The following is a 27,278-nucleotide window of genomic DNA, read 5'->3' as shown; positions in this document are numbered from 1 at the left end:
CCAAAGAGTGTAGCTATGCACCCAGCAGATCACATTAAACAGTAGTCCCAGCTTTTCTCTTCTGAAGTCACCAATGCCAAGAAATGGCTGCCAAGAAATGGTGCGACCTTCTGACAGTGATGGACCTGTTCTATGGCAGCCAATGGTGGCCAATGCTTGTAAGAGTTTATTTTTGAAAAGCTGTTGAATGTTAGCATGGCAAGGAATTTATCACACTGGCACAGCTTCAGTTGTGGGCATTCTTGTAATCACCCTTTAATATAATTTATCACTTAACATGTAAAAATACTTACAAAGGTCGGTGCTCACACCGTGTGTATAAATCCTGCTTTGATTGTACTTCTTAACCTCATAGATAGCCACTTAAACAGCTATTGTTACATTTATTTTCTCTTCTGTTTTCTATGTACATACAGTATAGATACATATATACACGCCACCTTGGCAACTGTGCTTGAGATTCTGAGCATCTCAGCTTTTCAACAACTGGTAAATATCCCAGCCTCTTTTTGAAAACAGGGTATAATATATTAACATAAACCATACCCACATACAAGTTTAAAAGGCATCAGGGCAACTTTCAAACAGCTACATTGTCTTTTCAGTATTCTAGAAACAGTCTTATCAAAACAATAATTACAGTAACAGTACAGTATTTTGAGGTCTATATACATAATTAGCTCTGTACACCCCCATCCAGCACATCCTAATCTGGCCCAGCCAGGTTTGGCATAGGCTTTGTTGCATAAATAATGATCCTTTATTAAAGGGTGTTTTAATATTCCATAGGTTCCTCCTAGTGGCATCGCTAGCAAAGTCTTTGGAATCTTGTAGCTCTTGACTAGGGGTCACGCTCCCTTCTAAAGGTTGCAAGTCTTTTTATTTCCTCACTGGATGATGGCATTCAGCCAGAAGGAAGGAAAATCCAACCATGCTTTATTTTCTTCTGGATTAGTGCTGATTGGAACCAGAAGAGTTGTAAATCCAGTCCATGACAATTAGAGTAATGCTTCCGAACATGAAGATAATTCCAACAATGAGGAAAATCAGAGCCTGCAATTGAGAAGGAACAAAGCAAAAATCCCAAATTAGTAGGCAAGACATCTTAAGATACTACAATGCTGAGCCAGGATGCCGCTTCTTTCTGGTGCACTTACCCCGATCTTCTGAGGTGACCTGAAAGGCTCTTTCTTGACAATCCGGAGATAAAAGGCAGCAGGAAGAATAAAGATCAGCATGGTGGCAGCAGAGGCTCCTGAAATAGGAAACAGAAATTGTCAGCATTTGGGATCATCTCGGAATGAAGAAACACAGATATGTGCATTTTTTCTTCTACTCCACAATGTAAATGTAGATTTCCATTTTATTCCATTCTATTCCATTTCCACATCATACCCATTTCCACTGAAACTATATCTAGTAGATTATATCAGCTATTGGCTATGCTGTCTGGGGATGATGAGAGCTGTAGTACTTTACTATATTTTCATATTGTCCAATAGCCAAAGGTCTTAGGGTGGTTTACAAGGATTAAAAACTTTAAAAACACATCCTGAAAACTGCCTATACATACAAACATATAGACAGGCATCACACAGAGAGACATCATATATCTAAACAATTTTGTAGAACAATCAAAAGCAAAGACCTGACTTTGCATTGTATGCTGCTAAATGCCACAGAGAAGAGGAAGCTGAACGTTGGACCAGGAAGATAGCAATGGTGGTGCCAGGCAAGTACTGTATAATAAGGGAGATCATTTCATAATTTGAGGGGTCACCACCAAGAAGACTCTCTCTCATTTTGCTGCCTTCTAAGCTGCTCTGAGGAGAAGCTCCTGGAAGAGGGCCTTATATGATGAATTTGTATACACAGAATCATAGAGACATATGTTTGGAAGGGGCCTAGAAGGCCATTGAGTCCAAGTGCCAGCTCAATGCAGAACTCAAGTGTGCCTTCCAGAGTTCATCCTGGCCCAACCCTGCTTAGCTTCCAAGATTCGGCAGGATCAGGCACTTCAGGCTACAGGAAGCAACTCCTGTACAGGTTCATTTATGTGATTAAAAGCTGTGTAAGCTTTATAGATTAAAATCCAAACCTTGAACCTCTGTCAGGCTGCCAGTGCAAGTGGCCCAGATTCAGTGATACAAGTTCAGATATTCTTGTCCAGGCTATTAATTTCTTTGCTGCATTTTGCATGAGCTGCAGTTCTGGTACCATTTTCAAAGACAGCTCCACACAGAATGCATTGCAGTAATGTAGGCTGGAAGTTGCCAGAGCATAGACGACTGAAGCCAGATATTTCCTGTCCAGACAGGGCATTGCTAAGTTGGTAGAAGGTGTGGAAAGCTAATTTATGTAATAGGCCTACACTTGGATTGTGCTACTTCAGACTACAGCTGAGGGCTCACATGAGAGAATGGTCCTCCATGGGGTAAAGAACACAGATGACTAGATTTCAAGGACAGGGCTTGACTGGAGCAGGTCTTTCTGACATCTAATTTTCTAGACATGCAGTATATTTTTATATATTCGGTAATTAGAGCCCAAGAAAAAATGCTGGAAATGAGGTTTAGTACCACATCTGCTATTTCTAAGAACAAAGTCAGAATGTTGGGTCGATTACATGTGAAACTAGCTAAAGGACAACATGCATGACATTTAATGTGTGTTTTTTAAACTTTGAAGGAAATAAATGGATCCCACTGGGCCAGGGGAAAACCCATCAAGCCTAAGTGACCTGGATTGCCAGAGAGCTTAGAGGTGGAGAATTAAATCTTTCCCTGATTGCTGAGATCCTGTTTTAAATTAGACCCCACATGCTTGCTTTAAATTTTAAAAAGCAGACACCTAGAACTAGAAACTTAATATAATTATAAATTGACTGTGTTATCATTTCTCTGAGGCAGATTTTGTTTCTTCCATATTTCCTGTTTCTGTACGGATATTTTAGATAAACATTTCTGTATTTAGCAGAGACAATAAGATGGGTGTTTAAAACATACCTATGAATCCAAAGATGTCTCTAATAGAAGGTACAAAAATGACTAAGAGGTTATTAAATACAAGGATGACTGAAGCAATGAGGAAGTGTCTTATCCAACTGAAAGGCCTTCTGGGGAATAAAAGTGTAGTAACGGATGTACGGATCTGTAGGGGAAATAAAAGGAGGGATAACAGCATCTTAGTTTCATTTTCTTTCAAGTTTTAAATTTAGGATGTACTCTTGCAATTTGATAACACAAATGGTATATGTCCTTTAGTTTTATTTATTTTATTTATTTTATTAAAACATTTTTAATATATTTTATAACATTTTAGATATATTTTTGTATGATGTTCATGGTTTTATGAATAGTAGGCATACTTTGAGGCAAAATATAAAATATAGTTCAGAGTGCAGAAGAACAAACAAGCATACAAGAGGAAAATATTTGCAGAAAAAAACTTCTGCTGTTAGAAGAACATTTCATATCTAAATTTATATATATCACCCACACACTTAAATAGAAACAGTGAAATACATGAAGAATATTATTTAGACTCTTTTTTTGTGAACCATGCAGAAAAAGTCTGTTATGGAGCAGCTTTAATTACTTTCTAATTAATTCGTGGCACAATGCCACAGCGTCCTCGTATTGTGTGAGGGGAAGCTTTCTGCAGTCCTGCATGCTCAGTGCTGGGGCTTGGAAATAGCCATCTTGCTGGAATGCACATAGCAACTGCTGTGTTTCGGTCCCTGCATTGGAGTCCCAGAACCCTCCAAGTGCAGAAGCTTCTGTGCATCATGTACAGCAGGAATTCAACTGCATCCTAATTATAGTATTTTAGCCCCTTTAACCCTCCCCCCCACAAAAAATCGTGGTGTGCATCGTGTCAAAACCAATAAAACGACCATAAAACATTATTATATAACGCGGCAACACAAACTAATACATGCTGTGGAAACTCTTGTTGAAAGGCATTGGCTTTCCATATCAAAGCATGCTTCCAGAAGCTTGTGCATTTTGTTTGGACCTTAATCTACAGCTGGCAGTATCAAGGGAAAATGGCAAGAGGCAGCAATCTGTTGGGCTCTGCTCATGCAAACATCCCAAACCTAAACAGCATTTCTGAAGTTCTTGCAGGGATAGTAAGTAGGTGAAAGGCGAGGAGCGGCTCTACTTGGCACTGGTGGGTGGATAGGATTTCATGGGCATCTTCTGATAGTGAAATGCAAAGCCTTGAATGCAAAACCTCCACAGCAAAAATAGCACTAGCCTGTTAGTGCTGATACATCAGAGCTCTTAAAAAATCACGTGAATGTGGTGGATTTCAGTGTCTGCAGACTGCTCCTGCATGTTACTCATAATCATGATTTTGCCCATTCTCTACTAGCAGCATTCAGAGATGGTGCCAATCCAAAAGTAGCCAGAAACGTCTCCTATGCACAGCCAAAAAGCATCAGCCTGCTTGGTGGATCTCCAAAGGTCTGCAGGAGTAAGAGAAATCATTAGGGATGGGGACACATGCTGTGGTGGGGGGAGGCAGCTCACCCAACCAGTCCAGTGAAGCCTGAGCATGCCTGGCGCCCACTGAATGGTGGGTCTTCATTGTTGTTGTTAGTTGCGAAGTCGTGTCCGACCCATCGCGGGTCTTCACAGTGGGACGGAACAGAGCATGTTGGAGGAGGGTATGGCAAGGCGGCACATTGAACTGGTGCCTGGGCAGCAGCAGCCCTGCACATTTCAGAGGTGCAATTCTAGTTGTAGCCAACAATTCCCAGCCTGGTGGCAGAAATTCCAGGAAACGTAGGTCTTTTTTTTTTTGAGTCTAAACATGAATGGGGTTGATGAAGAAATAGGTAAATAGCCTAAAGCCAGTGTATGGGTGTTGCTAAAACTGAGGGTCAAGTAAGTTTTCTTTGCCCAGTGTCCTGTCCTTGCATCTCAGCCAATTCTCCTTAAATATTCAAAACTCACCCAAATGGTTGGGACTGGAACAGTCTGGAGAGTAAAGGAGCCCCAAATCAGAACTGGTGTCAAGGGTAGGCATGGTGGGCAGGGAGCCATTTCTATGCTTTCTGTAAAGAGCTCCTTTTTATAACAGCACAGGGACTTGGATTATTCCAAAATGTGGCAGAAAGTCTTATACCTGGTTCCTGAATCTAGTTTTCGCAATTCTGGTTTTGTTCCTGCATTCTTGGATACTTTCTTGTTTGTGGGCTCAATTATGTCTTGATTCATCAAGCCTAAAGTTGTCTTGGATGAAGTTATTTCAAGTTCACGTATCCATCTGCTTGGGTTTCTTGTTCTCCTTTGGAGGTCCTGCCTTCATCATGAATTATCAAGCAAGTGTGGAGAAGAAACAGGACCTTCTTGGTGTTGGTGCAGCTGAATGGAATGTTTGAAAATACCAGCACACAGGTGGTTCAAAAAAGTGGTATGGGTCTTAAAATAAAAATTCAGCTGGAATAAGCCAAACCCCCAAATTTGGCTTGCATGTGATAAAGGCCAAGCTATATTCGCTGCTGAAAAGAGCTCTTTGATGCCTCGGATTTCAGTGTGTTGCAGATATGTACACTGGCACAAATATGGAAGAACTTGATGGGAATTAACCATAATGCAAGTTTCTTCAACAACTCAAGTTCATCTGTACAATTTCTGGAATGCCATTTTGTTCATTTGAAATTCCTCCTGAGCAGCCTGAAGTATCCTGAGAAAACTGTAGAAAGCTTTCTAGATGTGAATGTGTAGTATTCTGACTATTTAATAACAATACTTCTTTGGCGGAAGCTAAATTCAGAGTTCAAAATAAATACAAGGTTTGGTTTACTGCAGTGCTAAACTGAATGAGTGCATTGATACAATGGAGTTACCATAAATTAAAAAAGGAAAGAAGAAAGAAGGGGAAAAAGACAGAAATTAAGGTTCTAACATATGGAATGCTGAGAATTATTTAATGGGTTGTCTTTCGACTTACTGGGAATAGGACTATTGGCACAGTCAGTGTCACAGCTACAAGTACTGCAAGGCGAACCATCAAAAGCAAGATGTCAAATGTATCAAAACTGTATGCTTTAGTGTATGTATGAAGCAGCTCATCTTCAACTTCTCCTGCAAAAAAAAAAAAAAAAGGCCAAAATGAGCTTTCTTAGAAAATCATTCTACCCCACCCCCCCTCTCTCTCAGAATAAAGCCCACCTGGTTACAGTTTAATGGCTTTTCACAGTGAAGAAACAATTGCAAATGAAGGCATTACTGCTTTTATAAAGCAGGCATGTCTTTCATACGGAGAAGTATCAATTCGTTCATGAATGTGCAAAATAATATCCTTCCTGTACAACAAGACTTAAGGGGAAAATAATAGAAACTTGGTCCAGAAATTCTGAGGATGAAGTGCATTTAAATGGGACATGTGTGAAAATATGTTCCAGGACACTGAAGGATACTGAAAGAATGAAAGGAAATGCTAGGAGAATAGACACCATTTCAATCTCTGAGAGAAGCTGCTTAGACTCACCATAGAAAGTAAGATAGCCAAACAGGGCAGCAAGGAAATACATGGCGAGCATCCCAGTGATGGAGACGTTGGCAACGTTTTGCATCCGTTTGCGAGATCGGCTGAGAAGGAAAGTGCAAAAAAGATCGAATCAAGCCAGCACACATATTGCACAATCCTCCAGAGAGATGCTATTCCTTTTCTTTGTGCTATTTCTATTTTGGATTTTACAGCTACTTTGTAAAAAGTAAGACACACCACAGTGCTACACCTACATTCCAGACCTACAGCCAGTTTTAAACTGCTTTAACAATTATTCCTTCCCCCAGGAATTCAGGGAATTGCAGTTTGGAGAGGCGGGAGAAAATTCTTGGTTCCTTGCAAAAATACATTTCTTGGTGCTACAGCGCCTCTTCCTGCCTATTTAACTGTATTCATAGAGCAGTTCAAGGAGGCTGCCCATAACCCTCCAACTTGGAAGATTACCACCATCCTACAGAGGGACAAGCCATGTGGAGCTGAAGGTGGTTCCCATGCTCTACCTTCTATGCCAAGCACCTGGACGGCTATTCCAGCAGTTTAAGTGTAGTGCTTTGGCATGAGAAGGAAGGAGGCTGAGGTGCCAGCAGGATACTGTGTACACGAGGGGAGGTTGCTTCTTCTCCCCAGGCCTGATTGCAGAGGTTGCGTTACATCCTCAGGGTTGTAGCCATTCAGGTTTTTTGTGTTTTCTGTTTTTGGGCATTTTTTGGTTTTGTTTTTTCATTGGCTGTGTGGTTTAGATGGAGGGTGTTCCGAATTCCAGCTCTGACCTCAGAGCGAATTTCTGAAGTTGGAATTGGGACTTTGAATAATCCTACAGCTTTCAGACTCTGTTTAGCAGCCACGGGGTCACACCTTCATGCGTGTTATTTCAAAAATGAATGTTTGAGATCATGCTTTTTCTGTGCAGGAACAAACAAACATCCCAAAAGCAGGACAGGAAAATAAGAGCATGATTAACTTTCAGACAGCAAATCTCTTTTGTTGGCCATGCCTAATCTTTTAAACACAGTCATTAGGAAGGCTATATTAGGCAAGGGATAAAATTCAATGGGTCCATGCTTTGGTTTTGTGGGAAGACATGGGAGGAATATAATGCAAACATTGAAGGTATATATACTTTCAAAGCAGTCATGCAGGTATGTACGGAAATGAGCAAATAAACTCATTTTATTTTAAGAGATTTTAAGAGAAATAATTATTTACTAGTGGGAAGCTTATTCATGCTTTAGGAACTAAAGCAAGAGAACCAACAAAAAGGACCTCAGTCACAAGCCCAGCTTAAGCACAGAGGTTGGTTGATATGAGTACATTTATGAAAAGTTACCGTATTTTTTGCTCTATAAGACGCACTTCCCCCCCCCCTCAAAAGTAAGGGGGAATGTCTGTGCGTCTTATGGAGCAAATGTGTGTGTGCCCAACGCCCGGGATGCTGCCGGCTGCCTGCACCACGTGGCACCACCTGGCTGGCACGCACTCGGCGCGCGCTGCTCCACCCCCTCCTCCAGCGCACGTGAGAGCTGTGCTGCTCAGGGAGAGTGATGCAGAGGAGGAGGAGCTGCGGGCTCTAACCCGCCGGCCGCATGGAGAGACGGACTGCTCACCCCCACTGCCTGGGAAGACCTGCCGCTGCTGCTGCACCACCTGGAAGACCACTGCTGGCATGCTGCCGGCCCGGCCGCACCACACCTGGCCGGCATGCCCTCGGCACACCCTGCTCCGCCCCCCTTCTCTGGTGCAGGTGAGAGCTGTTAATCACAGGTTGGTGGGTGTTGTCAAATGGCAACCCGACTTTTAATGAAGCCATGGGAAAGTGATGGGGAATGTGCCTGTGATTATCAGGAAGCTTTCCATGGATCCCTCCTCTAAAAACTAGGTGCGTCTTATGGTCAGGTGCATCTTATAGAGCGAAAAATACAGTATCTTACTTTTTCAGTTCACTGTATATGGGTAGAACTTCAGGGTGGCACACAAAAGCAAATGCCAGGATGGGTATCGTATAGGCAGTCTAAAAAACAAAATGAGCACACAAACATCTTTGGTTAGCATTTTTGTTTCTCACTGAATAACCTGAATTTGGTTTATTAAGCAATGTTAACGCGGCTTTATGCTGCAACTTTCCTGAAGAAGCTCTGTCCATGACAGAAGCACCAAATAAAAAAGCTTGGACAGATAGTTGGCCGCTATCCCATGCTGTACCTCCTCTTGGCACAAGGGACCTTGTGAAGGAATGCTTCATGATGGGTTGGTTCCAGACTTGCTTAGTCACACTTGAGGTGGAGCCATGGAAATCAATAGAATTTAAATTAGTCATTCGATTGGGTTGTGGAAAAGATACCTTGTCTATAAAGACCCATGAAGGAAGTTAGGAGATGGAAGAGCCTGGCCTGGTGCCTTCCAGCGGTTTTGTACTAGCATGGCCATCATCTCCAATCAGCTTTGGCAAATGTTGGCATAGCTACTTGCTACTGCAACATCTATGTATTGCTAAGCACTGTGCAGGAAAAAAGGATAACACGCCATCCCAATAAGGATATGCACCCAGTGGGTATTTGATCTTAAGGAGACTCCAGGAAATGTTTCAGGCTGGAGTACTGGTTGGGATTCCTTGGCTACATGCAAACCTCCCAGGATGTCTTCTCTCAGAACAACTCCCAGGGTCATTTCAGGCAAGGGAAAACTGTAGGCTGTGTACAGGCAATTGTCTGTCAAGCGCAGTAAGAGTACCTTACCCGTGAGCTAAACACGAAATACTTCGGTTGGCACTTGTCGTCCTCCTCTCCATGGGCTTCATATTCGACTCCACTTTGATGTAGCTTGTCCTTGGTTTCTTCAAACCCTGACGAGTACTGCTTGAGGTTGCTGTCCATCATAAAGTTCACCTCTGAATCAGCAGAGTCATTTGGCAACATCACCACTACATGTAGTGGAACTGTGGTGCTGTTATGGGACCAGTTGCCAACAGTATGACCCAAGAGTGGGAGAGGACATGGGATCTGGGATTTCTTATAGATGACCTAAGATTAAAATATGCATCATCAGACTAAATATGTGAAGTCACAGACATGTAAGCTGCCTTGAGCCCTTTGTAGGAAAAAGGCAGGATATAAATCACAATATAAATATAATATAAATAAATCTCCTCATAAAATGTTGCTGTCTCTCAAAAGGCTATACTTGATGAGGTTAGATTTCTATTTTCCTTGTCTTGGTGATACTGAATGTTTCTAGTCTGCTCTATCTGCTTTTGCTTATGTTGCAGAATTGAGATCACCGCACTCTGGGGCAATTTTTCTTTCTTGTTTTTCCACTGTATGCACTGGGTGGCACTGTGGTATAGCACGAATACATGAAGGAAGTCCTGCTTCATTTTGCTGTTACAATTAAATGCTGCATTATCCCTGCACTAAAAAAATTAATTACAAGTGCTAGTCATACTAGGAAGCAAAACTGGAGGGTCGTGACTTTGTCTAAGGAATCCATAAACCATGAGTAAGGAATGAAAAGCATACAATACATGCTTCATGTAGAAAAAAGCCCATTCTTTAGTGTTTATTAAATTCATCCATGTGAATTTTGCATCAATTAAAGTGCTCTACTGACATTCTGGTTATCATGTGGCTTACCCATTCTTATCCTGTTTGTTACATAGTAGCAGCACTGAAATTAAGCTAAAATACAGTCATCTAGTATTTACCAGAAGGAAGTTTTAATTTTCTAAAGCAAATAGTTTTATAGGACATTTGTCTCTGTATGCTTTGGAGTTAATTGGCCCATAGGCACCATGGGATGGTGCAGATTCCCACCAGCCCAAGGCTGACCTCCAAGCTGCTGTGGAGGGGTAGAGGGGTGGGGAATTTAAGTAGGGATTTCTCCCCAGCAGCTGTGGAAAGTTCTGGGGTGGTTCTTCTGTTCTTGCTTTTGCACCCTCAGAGGTGGGTTGGGAGGAAAAGAAATGTGACCATAAATAGAGAGGGAAGGAGAAAGGAGATAGTGGATCTGCTAGAAGCACGAGCTTCTCCTTCAACCATCCTGCCCTCTCCTAAATAGCTAAATGAGTTGAGCAGCCTGTCCTGCTGAAAATGATTGTCAAGCTAGAATGTGAGGCAAAAATGCCTCCGTCATTCCACCCACTGTCTGGCTATTGCAGGGAATGGCTTCTGTCTAAACAGCACCGAATTGGAAGGACTGCTCTTTAAAGATACAACGGTACTGAAGAAGTTTGTGGGTGTAGTCTGCAACTTGATCATGATTAAGTGACCTTGTTTTTCTGCTTCCTGAGCTTATTCATGGCAAAGCTATCTATGCCAGACAAGAGTCTTATATGCTTTCACCAAAGGAGTGCTTAATTCTGATCCCCTTGCATTACTCAGTCCCATGTCCTAAACATGGACACACTCTTCTATTGCAATGGCAAACATTGCTGCTTATTCTCTTGTGGTTTCAGTCGTCTATAGCAGCGGTCAGCTATTTATTGACAGTTTTTTTCCTTTGGGGCACGGCTGCCTTCCTTTCTTCTATACCATGATGAGTGATTCATAGCATAACTTGTGGGAGATGCAACCTTTGTTGCGATCAGAATTCTTATGTATTTTTCCTATCAGGACCCCAAACCTGGGTAGATCTAATAAACACCAAGAAGACACATGGTGAGCAAAGATGGGTTCCCACTGCAAAAAGCTGGAGCCATGAGCTATACCCACTCAGTTGCTCCATGCATTAAGAATGCAAAGGTTCAGCCCATGTTAGTGCTAAACTGCACAGTATAATTACTTACCACACTCAGAAAGAACACCATGCAAGTAAGTGAAAATCCACTTGTATAACCAAGATAACCTTCAAAAACAATAAGTGAATGCACAGTTAAATCACAGGTGAATCAGCCTGTTAATTCAAATATCTGTTAGAGGTATGTATTTTATATGTATTTTAATGAGGTAATTGTTTTACCTAAATTCTTTAGAAGTGCGAGTGGAAGAATAATTCCAATGCTCACCAATATAACGAGGTAGCTACCATTCAGATACCATTCCCTAGAATGAGAGAGCAACATAAGTATGTATCAATCATACTATTTAATTTATAAGCAGATATAATTTTTATTGATTTTTTGGAATGAAAACAAAGCCATACCCGGAATTCTCTTCAAGCCCTAGAAATGCTCTGATTACTTCAGGAAGTTCATATTTTATAATAAAGAGGTAGCTTGACATTGCTGAAAAGACAAATAGATTAACTTAGAATGTTTTACCACCTTGCTTAAAATGGACATCCAAAACATTCAGATGATTTAATTTCTACCTGAACAGATATGCCATTCATTTTGGCCTACAGGGATAAATTGGTCATTCAGAAAAACAGAAATTTTAAATTTGTGGAGTACTGCGAATAAACATTCTTTCCTAGAGCTGAAATCACTAAGCTTCAGTGTAATTACTGAACTGTGGATGCCAGACCATTTGTATGGCTAATCCACAACTGTGAAATATTTTGAAAAGTAACTTACAGACAGGAATATCCAGAATAAGAGAAAGCATAATATCACTCCATTCAATTCAACAAGTGGGAAGGATAGTGATTACAGTAGTAGTAAGGACCTGAACTGGATTAAAAGCACTTGAGTTTCTGAAAACATTGTCCTTTACATGCCTATGGAGAAGGAAGCTCCACTGAGTTCAATAGAAGATGCTTTTTATTTTTGGTCAGTGCATATAGGTCTGCAGCTTAAACGCTATTTCCAGTGGAGCCTTTTGTAGAAGAGGGCTACTCCCATCAGCTTCCTGTATTTTAAACTCAAGAAGCAACCAAAGATCAAAGAGACCAAAGTATGCACGAAACTTGGAAAAGGGATTGGCAGAGTGCATGCTTTGCAAGGACAGTGTTCCAGGTTTAGTCTTTGGCATCTCCAGGTAGGACCAAGAATCCTGCCTGAAGCCTGGCAAGGCTGCTCCAGTCAGTGTTGGCAGAATTGGGCCAGATGCAAAGGGACTGTTTCAGTTTAAGGCGGTGTGCTATGTTCCATGCAAAGTATTATTTATTTATTTAGTAAACCTCTATGTTGCCCCATTCACCGAAGCCTCGGGGCGGCTTACAACATTATAAGGATTTCCTATTACAAATATCATAACCAGGCAGCATCCATCTACGGCTGCACAACTTCACATGAGAACTGACCTTTCACTTTTTTCAGTCATTCTGTCTGGGGCATGCCATGAACTGTAGGGCTTTCTTCTGTCTGAACTTGCCTGGGAGAGCACCCTAAATCGCTCTAAAATTAGCCTCCATAGTGTAATTATTGCTCATGTACTACACAGAGTAATTAAGTTTCTTCCTATCATAAAGTGTTCAGGACTGCTGTGCCATGAACAGCAGATAATGCATTCCATTGTGAGACAAATTATTCTCATGTTAAACCCTCTCATTAAAAAGCCAAATCCCACTTACCTCCAATGTTCTGCATTGTCAGTGAAATAAAAGCACCAATTTTTCCAGGCCATCCAAATGCCCTTTCACCTAATTTTTCATATATTAGTGAGCCTAGGGGCAACAGAGAAGGAAAAGTTTTATTAGAAGCCATTTTGATTGATTGGATTTGGCATGGCTCTTTAAAAAAGCACATTCAGAGAGTTACTTTGTTCAACAGCTTGAGTTCCAATTTAGCCAAACTCAGAGCATTTCTGAAGTCTGTTATTTCAATTGAAAAATTAAATGTGCTCAAATCTTTCCTGCTGAAATCAGCAGCAAGTAAGTTTTTTCAAGTTTGCTTGGATAATTGTGCCCATGATGTGAGGCAGAAGGCAATACTCCCATCGCTACAAGGAGATTTTAGTAATAGGCTCCTGTCCTTGCCAACTGCCTGATAAAAGCAGTGCTCATTAGCCTGTATTTTTGTCTACCTCTTGGGAGGTGCTCACCCCAACTGAACCCTTCCAAAGTTAAACGTATCGTACCTCCTTCTTTGGCAGTCTTCAGCAGCAGATGAACTGAATAGAGAGACATTATAGCTACAATGAGCAGTAAGATTCTGTAAGGAATGAAAGAAGTTGGAAATCTGTGATTGAGGATAAACTGGTATATATTCTAAATTCAGATTTCAATTGAGGAGTGCCATTTTGATTCTGTAGTGGGTGAAAGAGCTTCTTCTGTAGAGGAGACTAGATTTATAGTAAGGTTCAAAGGCTTCCTCATGCAACAACACTCAGTGCATTTCAAACATATTACATTGCTTAGGCAGTGCATCAAATAGATAAAATGTACTGTGACACATTTATTTATTTATTTATACATACATACATACATACATACGTGTATTTATGGGCCACCTATAACTGCCACAGCCTATAATTATATGGTCTGAAATGGAAAGCCTCTAGGAACAGGCTACCACCTCTTTAAATGGCCCCATGGCTTCAGTTGGCCCTTATATTAGGGAATCTTCAGACTCTCAGTAATGCCCAAATATGAAATTTCATTTCCCTAAATGTCTTTTAAAAAAAGGAATTACATGACCAAATGTAAGGGAAAATGATATATGATAAATTCCGAAATTTTTAGTATATTTGATAAAATGTATAATACAAGTGTATTTTAAGTCTAGGAGTCAGATTTTTCAATCCAACAATGAAGGCCAAACATGCATTTTATCATTCTTAGCAAACCCTTCAGCTGTGTGGAAACCCTCAGATTGCAGGACTTGTTTTTGCCTAAACAAGCATAAGTTTGGGCTTTTAATCTAATTTGGTATAAACAGAGTATATTTGACTTATTTTCTTTAAATAATAGGAAAACAAACCCAATATCAATTCCATTTGCAGCATTTTCTTAAATTAGAAGACATTGCTCCAGGTCTGAAGAGCCAAAACCATTTGCTGAACTGGAACAATTTTAAAAGTTCTCTCCAGGACAGAGGGCTCTAGCTGTGGCTTAAAAGTCTCTCAGAGGCATCTGTTGTTGCCCGTCAAGGCATATGCTGTATGGATAGTGTATGGCAGCTACATCTTATTACCATCAGCGCTGCTAGCATATTTGGCCTGGACAGTGAGTCCATAGCTGTGGTTCTATTCACAGAGTGTGAGCTATCATGCCATATGGGCAGAAAGCATTTTTCTCCCATGTATCACTTTAGTTCCACAGAGATGAAGTAGGTGAATTATTTATTCTTTTAGTAGATTTCTCCCAGTTGAAATTGCAGTCCCATCATTGATGTTATAGAATGGAAGATGGAAAGAGTTGTAATTTATATTTTTTGCTTGCAAAGGATATCAATTTGCATCAAAGACATCAGGAGTGTAGCTGATCAGTAATAAAGACATTTCCAAGTCCTGTGTTTAAATATTTAAGGTCTGTCCTATAGTCACTGGGCTTTCAGAGGCTATGGGGCTTTTGCTTCTAGACATGACTTTTATTGTGCAACCACCTGGCCTCATAGAATTGTAGTGGGGGTCTAGACAACATCAACTTCTACCTTTATCATTCCATTTTCCTTTGATTTGTACCAGTAGGAGTCATCTATCTGGAACCACCCACAGGATGTTTCAAAATATCATGATTGGATGATGCTACAGAGGATGGAACAACTCAACTTGTTTTCTTTCCATAAAAATGCAACATGAGTGACTGCGCCTGAACATTTTGGACTTATCTGCATTGATTTGAAAATGATAACCAATAGAATAAATTCTGCTAAGTCCATCTGTACAGATGAAGCCTGGGCTCACTCAATGAAGTAAGACACCATGGATGATAAGCCAATGGTGGCTTGTCATAGTGTCTGAAATTAGCAACATGGTTTGTGGACCACTGTGGCTGGGTTGAACAACATGCCAAGCCACCCACGGCTTATACATTACCATGGCATATTATGTTGTATGAACCCAGAAATACTGGGTTCTCACAACATTATAATTCACTTTCAAGAAGTAAGGATTGAGTGCGAGTTGTTGCTGAAACATGGGTTATCATGTTATCCAAATCCAGTTGTACTAATAAGCCATGAAGAGAACTCATAGTTTGTTGTTTGATTAGAAACTGTGTATTGTTCACCATGGTTTGCTATGTCGGCTGGGTTCAGACAACACAACAACCCGTGTTTCAGCAACAACTCACATTCATTCCCTGGTGCATGGGTTATCATGCTGCAAGAATGCAGCTGTTAACTGGTTTAAATGAAGTTGTTATTAGTTTATAGTTTCTTTGTTTAAAAATTCTAACAATGGTAGTCTGAAAATCTGAAAGCTTTTAAAGGTTTTGATTATAATTGTATTGGGCTGCTTCTCATACTACTGTTTTTATTTGGGCACACATTTCAAAATAGAAATGGCATGACTAATATTCTCTCTACTTTTCCCTTCCCAGTACTCAAAAGTGGAATGCTAATCCTTTTCCTATTGCTGCTGTTATCTACTTGAAAGGAAAAACAGTGACTAATATAGACATGTGCAATGCAGTGTCAACACCACATCTGGGGTTCAATTGTATAAGTGATGGACCACAGAATATAATATTATACATAGAATATAAACATTTCTTAGTTCATGGTGTTGTACCTTCAAATCTGACTCTCCCTATTTTGTTAAGCTATTTTCTAAACCACATTCAGTTACCTACGTAAAAAGTACTATTCCAGTGTTGGCCATGGCGTAGGATAATCCCAAGATTCCACTGCCCATGATTGCATTGCTGAGGTTAAATGCTGATATTCCAAACGAAGTATTTCCTGGATGCTGTTGAAAGGGGTGATAAAAGCATGCAGTTAGTTATACTGTGTATCTGTGATAATAGCTCAAAAACTTGATCATTATAACAAACTTACATATTCATCTGTATAATCTTCCAACTTCTTTTTACCCAGAAAGCCGTTGGTAAGGAACTTCTGACTTTCTGTGTCACCACCAACAAACTGACTGAATGGGGGAGAAAAGCAAGAAAATAAACAACTGTTATTGCATTCTAAAACTTTGAAAGATTATTGTGCAATTCAAATAAAAAATTTGCACGGGAGGTGGAAATACTAAATCAAAAGTGACTGTTCTTGCTATGAGTTTGAGTAGTATTTCTTGTCTACATACTCAATTTATGAAGGACTTCCCAATTATAATAAAACTGGTGAAAGATTCCAACCTGCCTCCCATAAAATTCACTTTGGAAAGTCCCTTTTTGCTACTCATTCTTATTGTTTATGGTCCATTCTGTTGAATAGGCAGGATAAAATGTATTCTACCTACTATCCAAACCATTCACAGACATCTGAGAAAACATGGAAGGCCACAGAGTCTAAATCATGGACCTCTTAAGAACATATCAAATAAAAAGTCTCCCGTCAACTGAATTGTGTTCACTCCTTAATGTAATTTCACTCGGGATGACAGAGAGAGAGAGCGCGCACAATGAAATGAGGTAATTCAGCAAAGTCCATTCACATTTGGCTGTGGATCTCTGTCCTCCAGGATTAGCCTCCACCAGCCACTGGTCGCAGCTCCTTTACTGTTCTTCCTATGGCTGGTGCTGACAAGGAAATTGACACCTATGTCTGTGGGGCTCCTCATCCATTGCAGCTTTTCTTTTCAGCTTTATTGAAGTATACATGGTGAACATGGTGCAGATGGATTTCAGCACCAAGGATAGCTACTATAAAGCTGGGGTGGGGCATTGCAGTGAATAAGAAAGTCTCACTGAGTTCCTTGCCCTGTGTCAAGGGATATATTTTTCTCCTGTAACTTTCAGAGAATCAAAGACCCTCTTTGATTATCTTGGTCATTCAGCTGTTGCTTGGCAGTCTCTCTCTCTCTCTCTCTCTCTCTCTCTCTCTCTCTCTCTGTGTGTGTGTGTGTGTGTGTGTGTGTGTGTGTGGGAGAGACAGGGATATGGGTATGGAGAAGAATTGCACACCAAGGTGTTCTGCAGCAGAGGTCTTAAAACGAACAGGGTCCATGCCTGGGGTGGAAGGTGACATTGCTGTCTTTGACATGCTACCAGAAACAGATGAAGTTATTTTATACTAAGTCAACCTATAGGCCCATCTAGCCCAATAATGTTGACACTGACCAGCAGCAACTCTCCATGGTTTCAAGTAGAAAGCTTTCCAGCCCTGCCCAAAGACATCAGGAATTGAACCTGGAAACTTCTGCATGAAAAACAATCACTGAGCCACACCCCTGCCCAGCTTCTTAGGATGCCCTGGGAATTTTGGGTCAGAAAATCACGTTTAACACATCAGCAAGAAAAACACCATTCCTGATGACACAGAGTTGAGCCTGTATGCCTGTCTTGCTCTATTTCTTTTGTGAACTCTGTGAAGAGCACATAGGGTGATCCAATCTTATTATCACAGCAACTCTGTATGATATGGTGGAGTGGGAAGCTCTGACTCTTTCAAAGTCTTCAAGTGAGCTTCACAGCTAGGCATGATTTGACCCTTCTCTCCCCATTAGAACTATAGCATTCTATCCCAACCTTCTCCAACTTGCCATTCTTATTTATTGTACCGCAATGCTAATAAATCTCAGTGCCATCTTCCACACTACTCTGGAGAGTCCTCCAGCCCTCTGGGGCACATTTGAAGGGGCTTCAGGATAAAAGAGGAACCAGCAAAAATAGCACCCTCCTGTTCCACTAGCTGAGGACTCTGCAGGTCAAAACTTCTTTCCCAGATGGAAGTACCCTGCTAGATCCCAGCCAGAAAACACATGGATTGGATGTTAGAATAAGTGAGAATCTGACAAGTAAAAACAGATATTCAAAAGGCCCAAGAAGTGACATATCTCTTTCTGCAAAGTAGCATTTCAGGAGGGGGAATGAATGTTTGCATGCTACTTCACCCAAGTTCTTTGAACCTAGGCCACTAGGCCAACCTCAGACTTCTTTTTCATCTCTTATGCTGGGCCTTTTCTAACTGAAAGATCAATGCAACTGCACACTGTAAGAATGTCATGCAGTTTGATTAGTTTATGAAATGGATTGCCATGTATTTTGAGGCAGTGTGGTGAAGTCAGTTAATGTATTGGACTAGGAGTCAGAAGAGCTAGAATCAAATAGGGTGCAACCCCATGCATGTTTAAAAAGAAAAAGGACCTAGAATTTCCACCTGTGCTGGCTTGGGCATATGGGAGTTGTGCGCTCCCCCTCGACACACGCACTCTGAACATGCATACATCTGTGCCTTCAGTGATGAAGCTTGCTGAGTGAACCTGGGCCAGTCAACCTTTTGTCAACCTAACCTACTTCGCAGGATTACTGTGAAGATAAAAATTGAGATCAGAACCAATCAGACTGCCTTGTTCTTCTTGGAATAAGGTCAGTAGATGCATTCATTTATTTACTGGAGAATCTCTAACACTTCAGCTAGGACTTCAAAGCCCTCATTAGGTGGTATGGAAACAATGAATACAACATAAAAATATAGTGCCATGAATATAAAATCACCACTCTTACATACACTCCCCACCCTCAAATACCTGTAAAATGAAGAGTAGTAATTATCCAGAGGATACAAATGCATTAAATGCAGATTCAAATAGCTTAAAAGAATGCATAATGAATAACCTACACTGAGCATAGATTTATGCCCAGTTTGTCTTGAAGGTTAATCTTTAGACTACTTTGATAGAAGGATTTTTTAAAACTAGGCTCAATACTGCAAGAAATACAGGAACTCAACTTAACTCTTTAAAAACAAGGCCATTTTTTTCTTGGCAGAACAGTCCCCTGTTGCTTTTCTTACACTCTTGATAACGTACCTGCTCATAGTAGCCTTCTCTGGATCTACCATATCGGTATAGTTGTCTTCAGTGCTTTCACCACTGTTGCTCTCCTCGTCAAGTTCTGTGTTGACTTTTTGTAATTCCATGCGATCCATTTGAGCTGTCAGCAATTTCCAGTACATGCACACACACACACACACACAACGAGGTGTCTTCAGTGTCAACAGAACTGTACCTTCTGCTTGAAAGAGATGGACTCTTGGAACACTCTGTTCTATAAACAAGACACCAAGGCATTCATTAAAAATGATCTCAGATTAGATACATTCATGAACATCACTCTATGTATATGTTTTTGTGTGTGTGCGTGCGGGGGGAAAGGTGGAATAATTTTGTATTTGAAAATTTGGATTAATTCAAACGTATCTAGAATTCTCAAATTGTTTCTAATTTATGACAATCAAATTGTTTTCTTCAGCAACATTAACTGATTCTATTAATGTATTTGCGCCCAGCCTTTTCTTCCAAATTTGGCTCAGGTTAGCTTATCAAAAAGGATAAAAAACATCTGCAAGGGAAAAAAATGATAATACTTTGGAAAAAGCCAGTATGTAAAATTGCAGTTTTACGAAGTTATTTAAATATGCCTAACACTGTGATTGCAAGGCAGCTAGGTGCTGTCTATGGAAGACGAGTCCAGTTCCAACCTCTGAAACGCCCCCTTGAGACTGGTATTGGGATTGCCACCTTGGAGCGCCTTCCCTCCATCCTTGCAGCCATTGCAGCTCCTTCTGTGCTGGCTGCTCCTCCAAGGCCAGAAGACCAATCTTGAGGCCAGAATTTGGTGGGAGTTCCTGGGGACAGGAAAGGGAGAAGTGTGCTGGCAGTGCAGCCGCCAGCTCAGCCTCTCCTCTTTCCAAGCAGTGATGATAGCTATCTAAGTCCTCTGCAGGGTGGGAGAAATGTGAAGGTGACTTTTGCCTCCATGATCTGTCCATCCTTGATAGAATGTGTGAATCCTTTGAGTTTGCAGCGTTACGGGTGCAACACTGAATCACACCATAACAGTGTTATATTTAAAATGTAACACTGCAGTTATAAAAGTTTACTGATTAATTTATAAACTAGCAAGCCTGCTTTGAAAAGTCGGAAGACTTTTGAGCTCACTTGAAATATTGTTTAATACTGTCTGAGTAGAATGGCACACATGAATCATAATGATTACATTTTAATCAAATTCTCCTGAAAGAAATTACATTATCTTGAAATATGTCATAATTCAATGCATCATGTATAGTTGATAGAATATACATTTGATTGTACTTTCAGGCATCCTGCTTTTTGTTTGAAATTGGCCATGTTCACAAGTAATGCATCATAGTCAAACAATTGTTTTTAGTGTGAAATGTCTAATTTATACTGAACAAATTTATATTACATGTGTTACTGGCATAATATACATCAACTGGGATGTATATTTAATGCAACAATTACAGTTACAGGTAAAAAACAGCCTTTATTTGAGAAAATGTTTCTCTTCTAGTCTATTATCAGTTGGCTGATAATAGCATTGCCCCAGGAGGTAAAATGCACAGTGGTAACACTACACCATAGAGTATAATGGCTAAGACACATGCAGTGGCCATGGACTGATGCTGATGAAGATAAAGTGAATGGTCAAAAGGAACTTGTGCAATACATTAAATCTTAAAGAGGTCACATATATGATTATTTCAGACTCCTGCCTGCCTCCTGTCCATCCCTTTGTCCAACTCCTTGTGCTTGAATTCTAATTAGATGTCAGGGAAACTCTCTCAGGTCCCTCCCTTCATCATCTTATGAACACCATCTCTCCATATCTTCCATCCTTGTGGTCATTTCAAGAAACCGCAAACTGTGAATACCAGAATAAAGAATTTTTCTTGTTGCTGCAAGGCCTGCTTCACCACAGCAAGTTTCTCCAGTTCAATGACCCTTATTTCTGTTGCTATAGTTGCCTTTCCACTTGGCTTGGATCCCACCTCTCTTTGCTTCTCTTCCCTCTCCTCTTTAGGGATCTCTTTACTATCTTCTTTTCAGGCAGGACTCTGGAGAATCTGTCTGCTCCACTTTGAGATCCATCACCTAGCTCTTTAACGCCATTAGTTGCTCTTCAGACACACAATTGCTTATGTGTGAAGAACGGCAAGTTTAGCAGAATTTCAAAATGGGTTTTCAGTCCAGTTTCTTTTTTTACAGTCTAATTTCTTCCTGACACACTGCCTTATGCCTTCTCAGTGGAACTGTCTAGATTACACATTATACCTATAGTCTCCACTTAGTTCTTTCTTTTGAATCTGGACTGAATGGAGGGAAGAATCGCAAAAGTCACAGATTCACAGACACTAATGTGCCTTTCTAACAGATAATTACATTCCTTACTGTAATGTATGATTCGATCTTAGTATATACGCCTCTCCTACTGCATCCTAGATGAATGTCTAAGTATGTAAGCCAATGTCATTCATAAACAGGATTACAAAATCTACACATGTGGAAATCATTCCTGTGGGAATTACCACAACTATATCAGTTTCAGGTGGCTGACAAAACCATTTGTTTTCCATGTGAGGAAATAAAATATCGATTTATTCAATGAACAGTCACAAATGCTTTCATTAGCATTTTAATGCATTGGCCTTAACAGCAATTTGATCCAAATGCACAGATGCACATGAAACCAATATTTAATTTCCTACACAATATACCAAAACACTGTTAAATGGTGTGTTTTTCTCATGGCTCAAAAACTATCCCATTACTTACAATGGCGATTAGTGCTAAAAATAATATTAGCGGGGAGAGGAAGCTGAATCACACACTTGTTAGCCAAAGAATGATCAACACTTAAGATTTGATTCTGTGACTGCCAGTATAACAGATTAATTGGACACAGTGTACCAGCAAATTAAACACCGTAAATATTACCCACCACATATATATTTACTACTGAAAATAATGGTTGCAGTTCTTAAAGTTAATATGAGAAACTTCAGCAGCATAAAAAGTTGCAAATTCTTCCTTTTTTCCTTAACTCTAAGTTTTACTGATATAATACATATTTTCTAATTTTCCAACTAGAGGAGATGAGTACAAAACCATTACCATTCTGTTCTCAAAAGACACCCACTTATATATTTTCTTACAGAATGAGAGCATTAAATGTGGATATACATAGAACATTAAAGTATTTTTACAGCACAACAACCAGAGTAAAATAGACTTCTGGAAAGCTAGGTAGCCAAACCTGTTATTGAAAATCTACAATCTAGTCTTAAAAAGCAAGAAAATGCTGGATTGCCTGATATAGTTTCCTACCAGAGATCGCCGATCTGCACATTCCCATCCATGATCACGCCAGTCTTGTTACTGAGAGTGATCACCTAATTTGGCATGAGGTCAGAGAAAGCTAGTGAAGTTTACATTACAGAGACCTGATTCCTGAGATACAAAGAGCTCCCGTTACAGCAGCACAAAACTATATTGTCTCCGTTGTGCTAAAAGTGCAATGGCAGGTATTTGTCTTCAGGCAAATGGAATAGGTAGAACCCCATGGCATGTTTATACCTCTACAAATTCTCTCATACCCCATTCCTTTCTACAGGTTTATGCAAGGAAGATTGTATGTTTTGGGGCAAATGGAAACCAGCAAAGGTGCTCCTTTCTGGAACAGGGCAGATCAGTGAAGCCCACCTAGGGGATTTCTGCTGACCTGTTCCTAACAAGCAAGGAACATTTCCCTGGAAATACTAAGTCCTTTCACTGGCAGTGGGTCCCACTCATGCAGTGGAACTGGTGGGACCCGCCGTCTGCACAGCAGAACCAGTGAGGCACAGAGCAGCTGGTGGAGACATGGGCACCCCATTGACTGCCATGCAATGACCCTGGTCTGTATCTATAGTTACATCCCTATTTTTAAAAGATAGCAACAATGAACTAATTAATAGTTAATAGCTACCTAGAATCTGTTAAAATTGGAGAAAAATAAGTTGTGACAGAACAAACAGGTAGCAACAAACGTTGTGGGAATTACCAGGATGTCTTACTGATCATTGTTTTTACTTATGTTATTCAATTCAGGGCTTTTGGTTAATATACATTTAGTTAAGTCTTTAAGAATTATACTTCCCATCAGTGTTTCATTCCTTTCCAATGGTAACTTTGGCTTACAAAACGAATTGGGGTAAGGATAATCACCATGACCCAGGAAGGCTAGTTTTCTCACGCATACCAATGCATTGCAAATGCACGTCTCTGTGTGCATCCATCTTCCAGTGCTCATATAGGCCACATGGATGTGCATTCCATGTGCGACTCCTGTCTGTTCTGTGCTATTAGCTGAATATAACAAAAATTGGATTGGGGCAGAATTGCAAGGGGTAGGGGAACCCGAGCATGTAAGAGAGAATATGATTTAAATGGTGGGTTACGCTGACACTCCTGATTTGCTTCAGTCGTGAAATTGCTTGCAAAATTCAGTGCCTTATTCTGATAAGTGCATTCAGAGGTAGAGCATGTCCACACTCTGTTCATCACAGGATAGGTGACCCTGACAATGTAACTGACGCCAGTACCTTGGCTACGTGAGATACTGAGTAGAGTTCAAAATGCTTTTCAGGCTCACAGTGACCTGCGGATGAACCAAGAGAGGAGCAAAAGATACACCTGAGCTGAAATCCTATATTCATTTACCTGGGAGTAAGTCCATTAAACATAATGTGACTTCCTCTTCAGTAGATATTTATAGGATTGGAGTACAAAGCTACGGTAAAAAAGACATTTACTTAAAAGTCAGCCCTATTGAAATGGACTTCGAAGTAAGTCATACTGCAATAAGTTGGAACTTCCTTTTATATGTCCAAAATACGTTAGGCTATAATGTGCTCTGGAATTCTTTCACTGGGTAAATAGCACCTATTGTGCCAACACAATCTAGGATCTGTCTGGAACCATGAATTCTGCATGCTCCCAGTGGGTCCCCACTTCAACAGAACTGTTTTATTCTGTACAAAAAGCAAAAGAGTTGGAGTCTATGTTGTGAAGAATGCCCTCAATCCCCAGGACCATAAACCTGAGAGGATCCTTATTTGCAGGTTACATATCCTGCATATTTTTTTTATGAACATGGGCTTCTATTGGACTAAAAAAGACAGGTTGCTTACCTCTAATTGTAGTTCTTCAAATAGTCATCTATGCATGCACAGAACCCACACACTGGAAATCCGCATTTGGATTGCCAGAGTCATATTGGTTTTTCAGCTAGGTGGCCTGTTGGTCTCAATGCCAATCTCTGTATCAGGGTTGAGGCTCAGATTTCTCTCGGTTCCAAAGTCGCAATAGGAGCTTTCAGGAACTGAGGGAATAGACAGGAACCCACTAAGGACATGTGCACTGGAATGGAGGGGAACGTGTCTCCCTTAGCCATGGAAATTTCCTGAAATGAGGCTCCATGCTAGAACAGAAACCCATATATGTGATGTACAGAGAAAGTATGAAGAAGAACCATTGGTTCAAGGCATAGTCCTAAGGCACATGATACCACAACTCTGCTGAAACTTAGCAAGTCCTGATGGGATCAGTACCTGAATGGGAGACCACTGAGGAAACCCATGATTGGGATTAGATCCTTTTTGGATCAATAGGATCTAAACTTGATATTACCTTGTTTAGTCAATCACACTGCAGAGAAGGTTTCAAAAATAGCCACAAAGGCAATTTGTTTTGAGAACTAATGTATTAACTTTGTGGAAGAATGAATGAAAAGAATGAGAACTTATATAAAAAATGAGCAAAAGCAAATGTATACTTTTCATGTATCTAAGACCAATGTAATAATGATGCATGTAAATCTGTTCTAGACCAAATCAGTGAAGTTATCTCTAAAAATTTAGACTCAATTATAGTATTGAATTCTTACAAAAAATCCAACTTCTGAAGAAAATTTGGCAATAATCATAGAAAACCTTAATTTCAATTAAATATTCCCTCCCATATTTTACATTTAAATATGAATTATAAATTGATCTTCATTTTAGATCCTTTACTTTGAAATGTGCTGGAAGTCACCAAGAAAAAAATAATTACCTCTATGTTTCTTTCTATTTTTCTTCGTTCCTTTCTCTCCCACACTTTCTTCACACTAAGCTATAACATTAATTTAAAAAATGGCACCTATCTTTCAGAGTTTCCTTGTAGAAGACCTTCAACAGCTAGACAATGAATAATTTAAAGGCAAATGGGAGTGTATCAGACAAACCAATCAACAATGACGATAACTCAACACCTCCCTTTCTCAGACTTGCGTCAGCTCTTTAAAAAAGGGGAGAAGAAAAAGATAAAAAAAAAAAAAATCTGGTGCACTTTCAGGGCAAACATCACTGTAACCGAAGCTATTTGCTTTGTGAACTTGGCATAAGAACAAAATGCACATCTGTAGAAGGTTTGACATATATATTTGTCATGCTGTCAGGCCACTGTTGATGGTCTATTTTGCTAACCATGACTCTCAAAAAAGAGGGATGTTAGTTGTATGGTGATTTTCTTAAATATTATTTTTTCTGCAGTATAAACAGCAACAGCAGCTACTTTGCCTTTATCTTTTAGTTCTCCATTTCCAAAATAGGTCCTGATGCTCCACTGAGTTTTCCAAATCATTTACATTTTCCAGGAGATTATGAAGTCAAACAAATGAAAAGAGGTACAATTTCACATAACACAGAATAAATTATGGAACACCAGTGTAGAAGCCAGTATAGTCCAGTGGTTAGTGTTGGACTTAGATCTGGGGTTTGGTTTCCACTTGCCCATGAAGCTCATTGGGTGACTGTGGGCCAATGATGGAATCTCAGAATAGCCTGCTTCGTAGGGATGCTGTAGGGATAAGATGGAGAAGAACAGGACTGATAGGTCTCCTTTGATTCCTTGCAAGAGGAAACAGGTTGGATGTAACTGAAATCATAAATAAACAATACCTGACCACAGGAAGCCACTAACTAAAACATCTCCAAAAGGGAACAGAAGGTTATCATGATACAAGACCAGAAGTGAACTTATTTATTTGTTAAGTTTATATTCCACATTTATTAACCCGAGAGCTAACTTCTACCTTCAAAGACAGTATAGCTTTCCATCAGTCAAAAAAGAAGTTATAGCTCCAGTCCTTGCTTTCCTCTTTCTTCCCCATTCCTGTTTTTCATTTGTATTATGTTTATTAGATTGTCAGCTGGCAGGCAAGAGCTATCTTATTTTTCAATATTATAGGTGCTTTCTGTGAAAGTTATTATTGCTGTTACTATTATTATTAAGAATGGATCAGATTATTAGACTTTGGGGATTAGCAAGACAGAACTAATATTGTTCTCATATCTTAAAAGTTAATTTGCCTGTGGCGCTGGCCACTGACACTCAGAAAACAGAATGCTGCATTAGATGGATCATTGATCTCTTCCAAAGTAAAAGATAGATCACTCAGCAATTTTCTATCTACAGCCAAGGTACAACAAAATACTAGGTAAGATCCAGAGAAATGTGAGCAGTGCCTTGTTCATGCTTTCCTACAACGTCCTCATTGCATTTGCCTGTGTCACATGAATGTTTGCTTTCAGGAAAGGTGCAGAAGGAATGTAGGGGGCTGAAGGAGGAGGAAAGGATGTGCAGAGTTGGTGGTTTCAGGGACCTTGTGAAAGGTACTTTTGGATCTATCCTGGTGTCTTCTGGATATATCTAGATACCCAGGATATAGAAAAAGCCATGACAATTATCAACTAACAAAAGCAGGGACATAAGCATAACAGCTAATGTTTGTAATGGGCTGTGGGTACCATTGTAATTCCATAGAGGCCAGTCATAATGATTTGGGGCATTCTGTGCATTCATGTAACTCATGTAACAGCCCTCCTGAGGCTTTCCAGTTCTGGACTGCACAGAGAGAAATCACATAGTCAGACATACGGCAACATTTAAAAGTAATTAGAATGGGAGAAACTAGCGCATTAGAAGTGTAATCTGAAGCCTACTATG

At 40.1% G+C, this 27,278-nt stretch overlaps 1 protein-coding gene across 1 annotated transcript; it reads right to left on the bottom strand.

Annotated features, from left to right (window-relative positions):
* Positions 1 to 239: 239 nt before the first annotated feature.
* Positions 240 to 25,384, bottom strand: SLC38A4 (solute carrier family 38 member 4). The gene is made up of 16 exons (XM_044422936.1): positions 25,344 to 25,384; positions 19,257 to 19,494; positions 16,334 to 16,424; positions 16,129 to 16,244; positions 13,473 to 13,546; positions 12,967 to 13,059; positions 11,656 to 11,737; positions 11,473 to 11,555; positions 11,300 to 11,358; positions 9,255 to 9,539; positions 8,451 to 8,530; positions 6,502 to 6,602; positions 5,962 to 6,095; positions 3,006 to 3,150; positions 1,158 to 1,255; positions 240 to 1,053 (listed from the first exon to the last, which is right to left on the bottom strand). Exons 2-16 carry the CDS (start codon positions 19,400 to 19,402, stop codon positions 952 to 954), a joined length of 1,689 nt encoding a protein of 562 aa, XP_044278871.1. The 5' UTR covers positions 19,403 to 19,494; positions 25,344 to 25,384; the 3' UTR covers positions 240 to 951.
* Between the last annotated feature and the right edge of the window lie 1,894 nt (positions 25,385 to 27,278).

Source organism: Varanus komodoensis, unplaced genomic scaffold (genome assembly GCF_004798865.1).
Source record: "Varanus komodoensis strain SLA01 unplaced genomic scaffold, ASM479886v1 scaffold13_1, whole genome shotgun sequence".
Taxonomy (NCBI): Eukaryota; Metazoa; Chordata; class Lepidosauria; order Squamata; family Varanidae; genus Varanus; species Varanus komodoensis.
Note: the sequence above shows the minus strand (reverse complement) of the source record. Positions and strands in the feature narration are given on the sequence as shown.

Bases quoted from the DNA above. Each gene is read 5' to 3' on its own strand.
- SLC38A4 (XM_044422936.1), bottom strand. From the start codon at position 19,402: ATGTACTGGAAATTGCTGACAGCTCAAATGGATCGCATGGAATTACAA. The intron at 16,245-16,333 runs GTAAGTTTGTTA...CCCTTTCAACAG, and splicing joins AAGATTATACAGATGAATAT to CATCCAGGAAATACTTCGTT. The intron at 11,359-11,472 runs GTAAAACAATTA...TTGTTTTTGAAG, and splicing joins CGCACTTCTAAAGAATTTAG to GTTATCTTGGTTATACAAGT.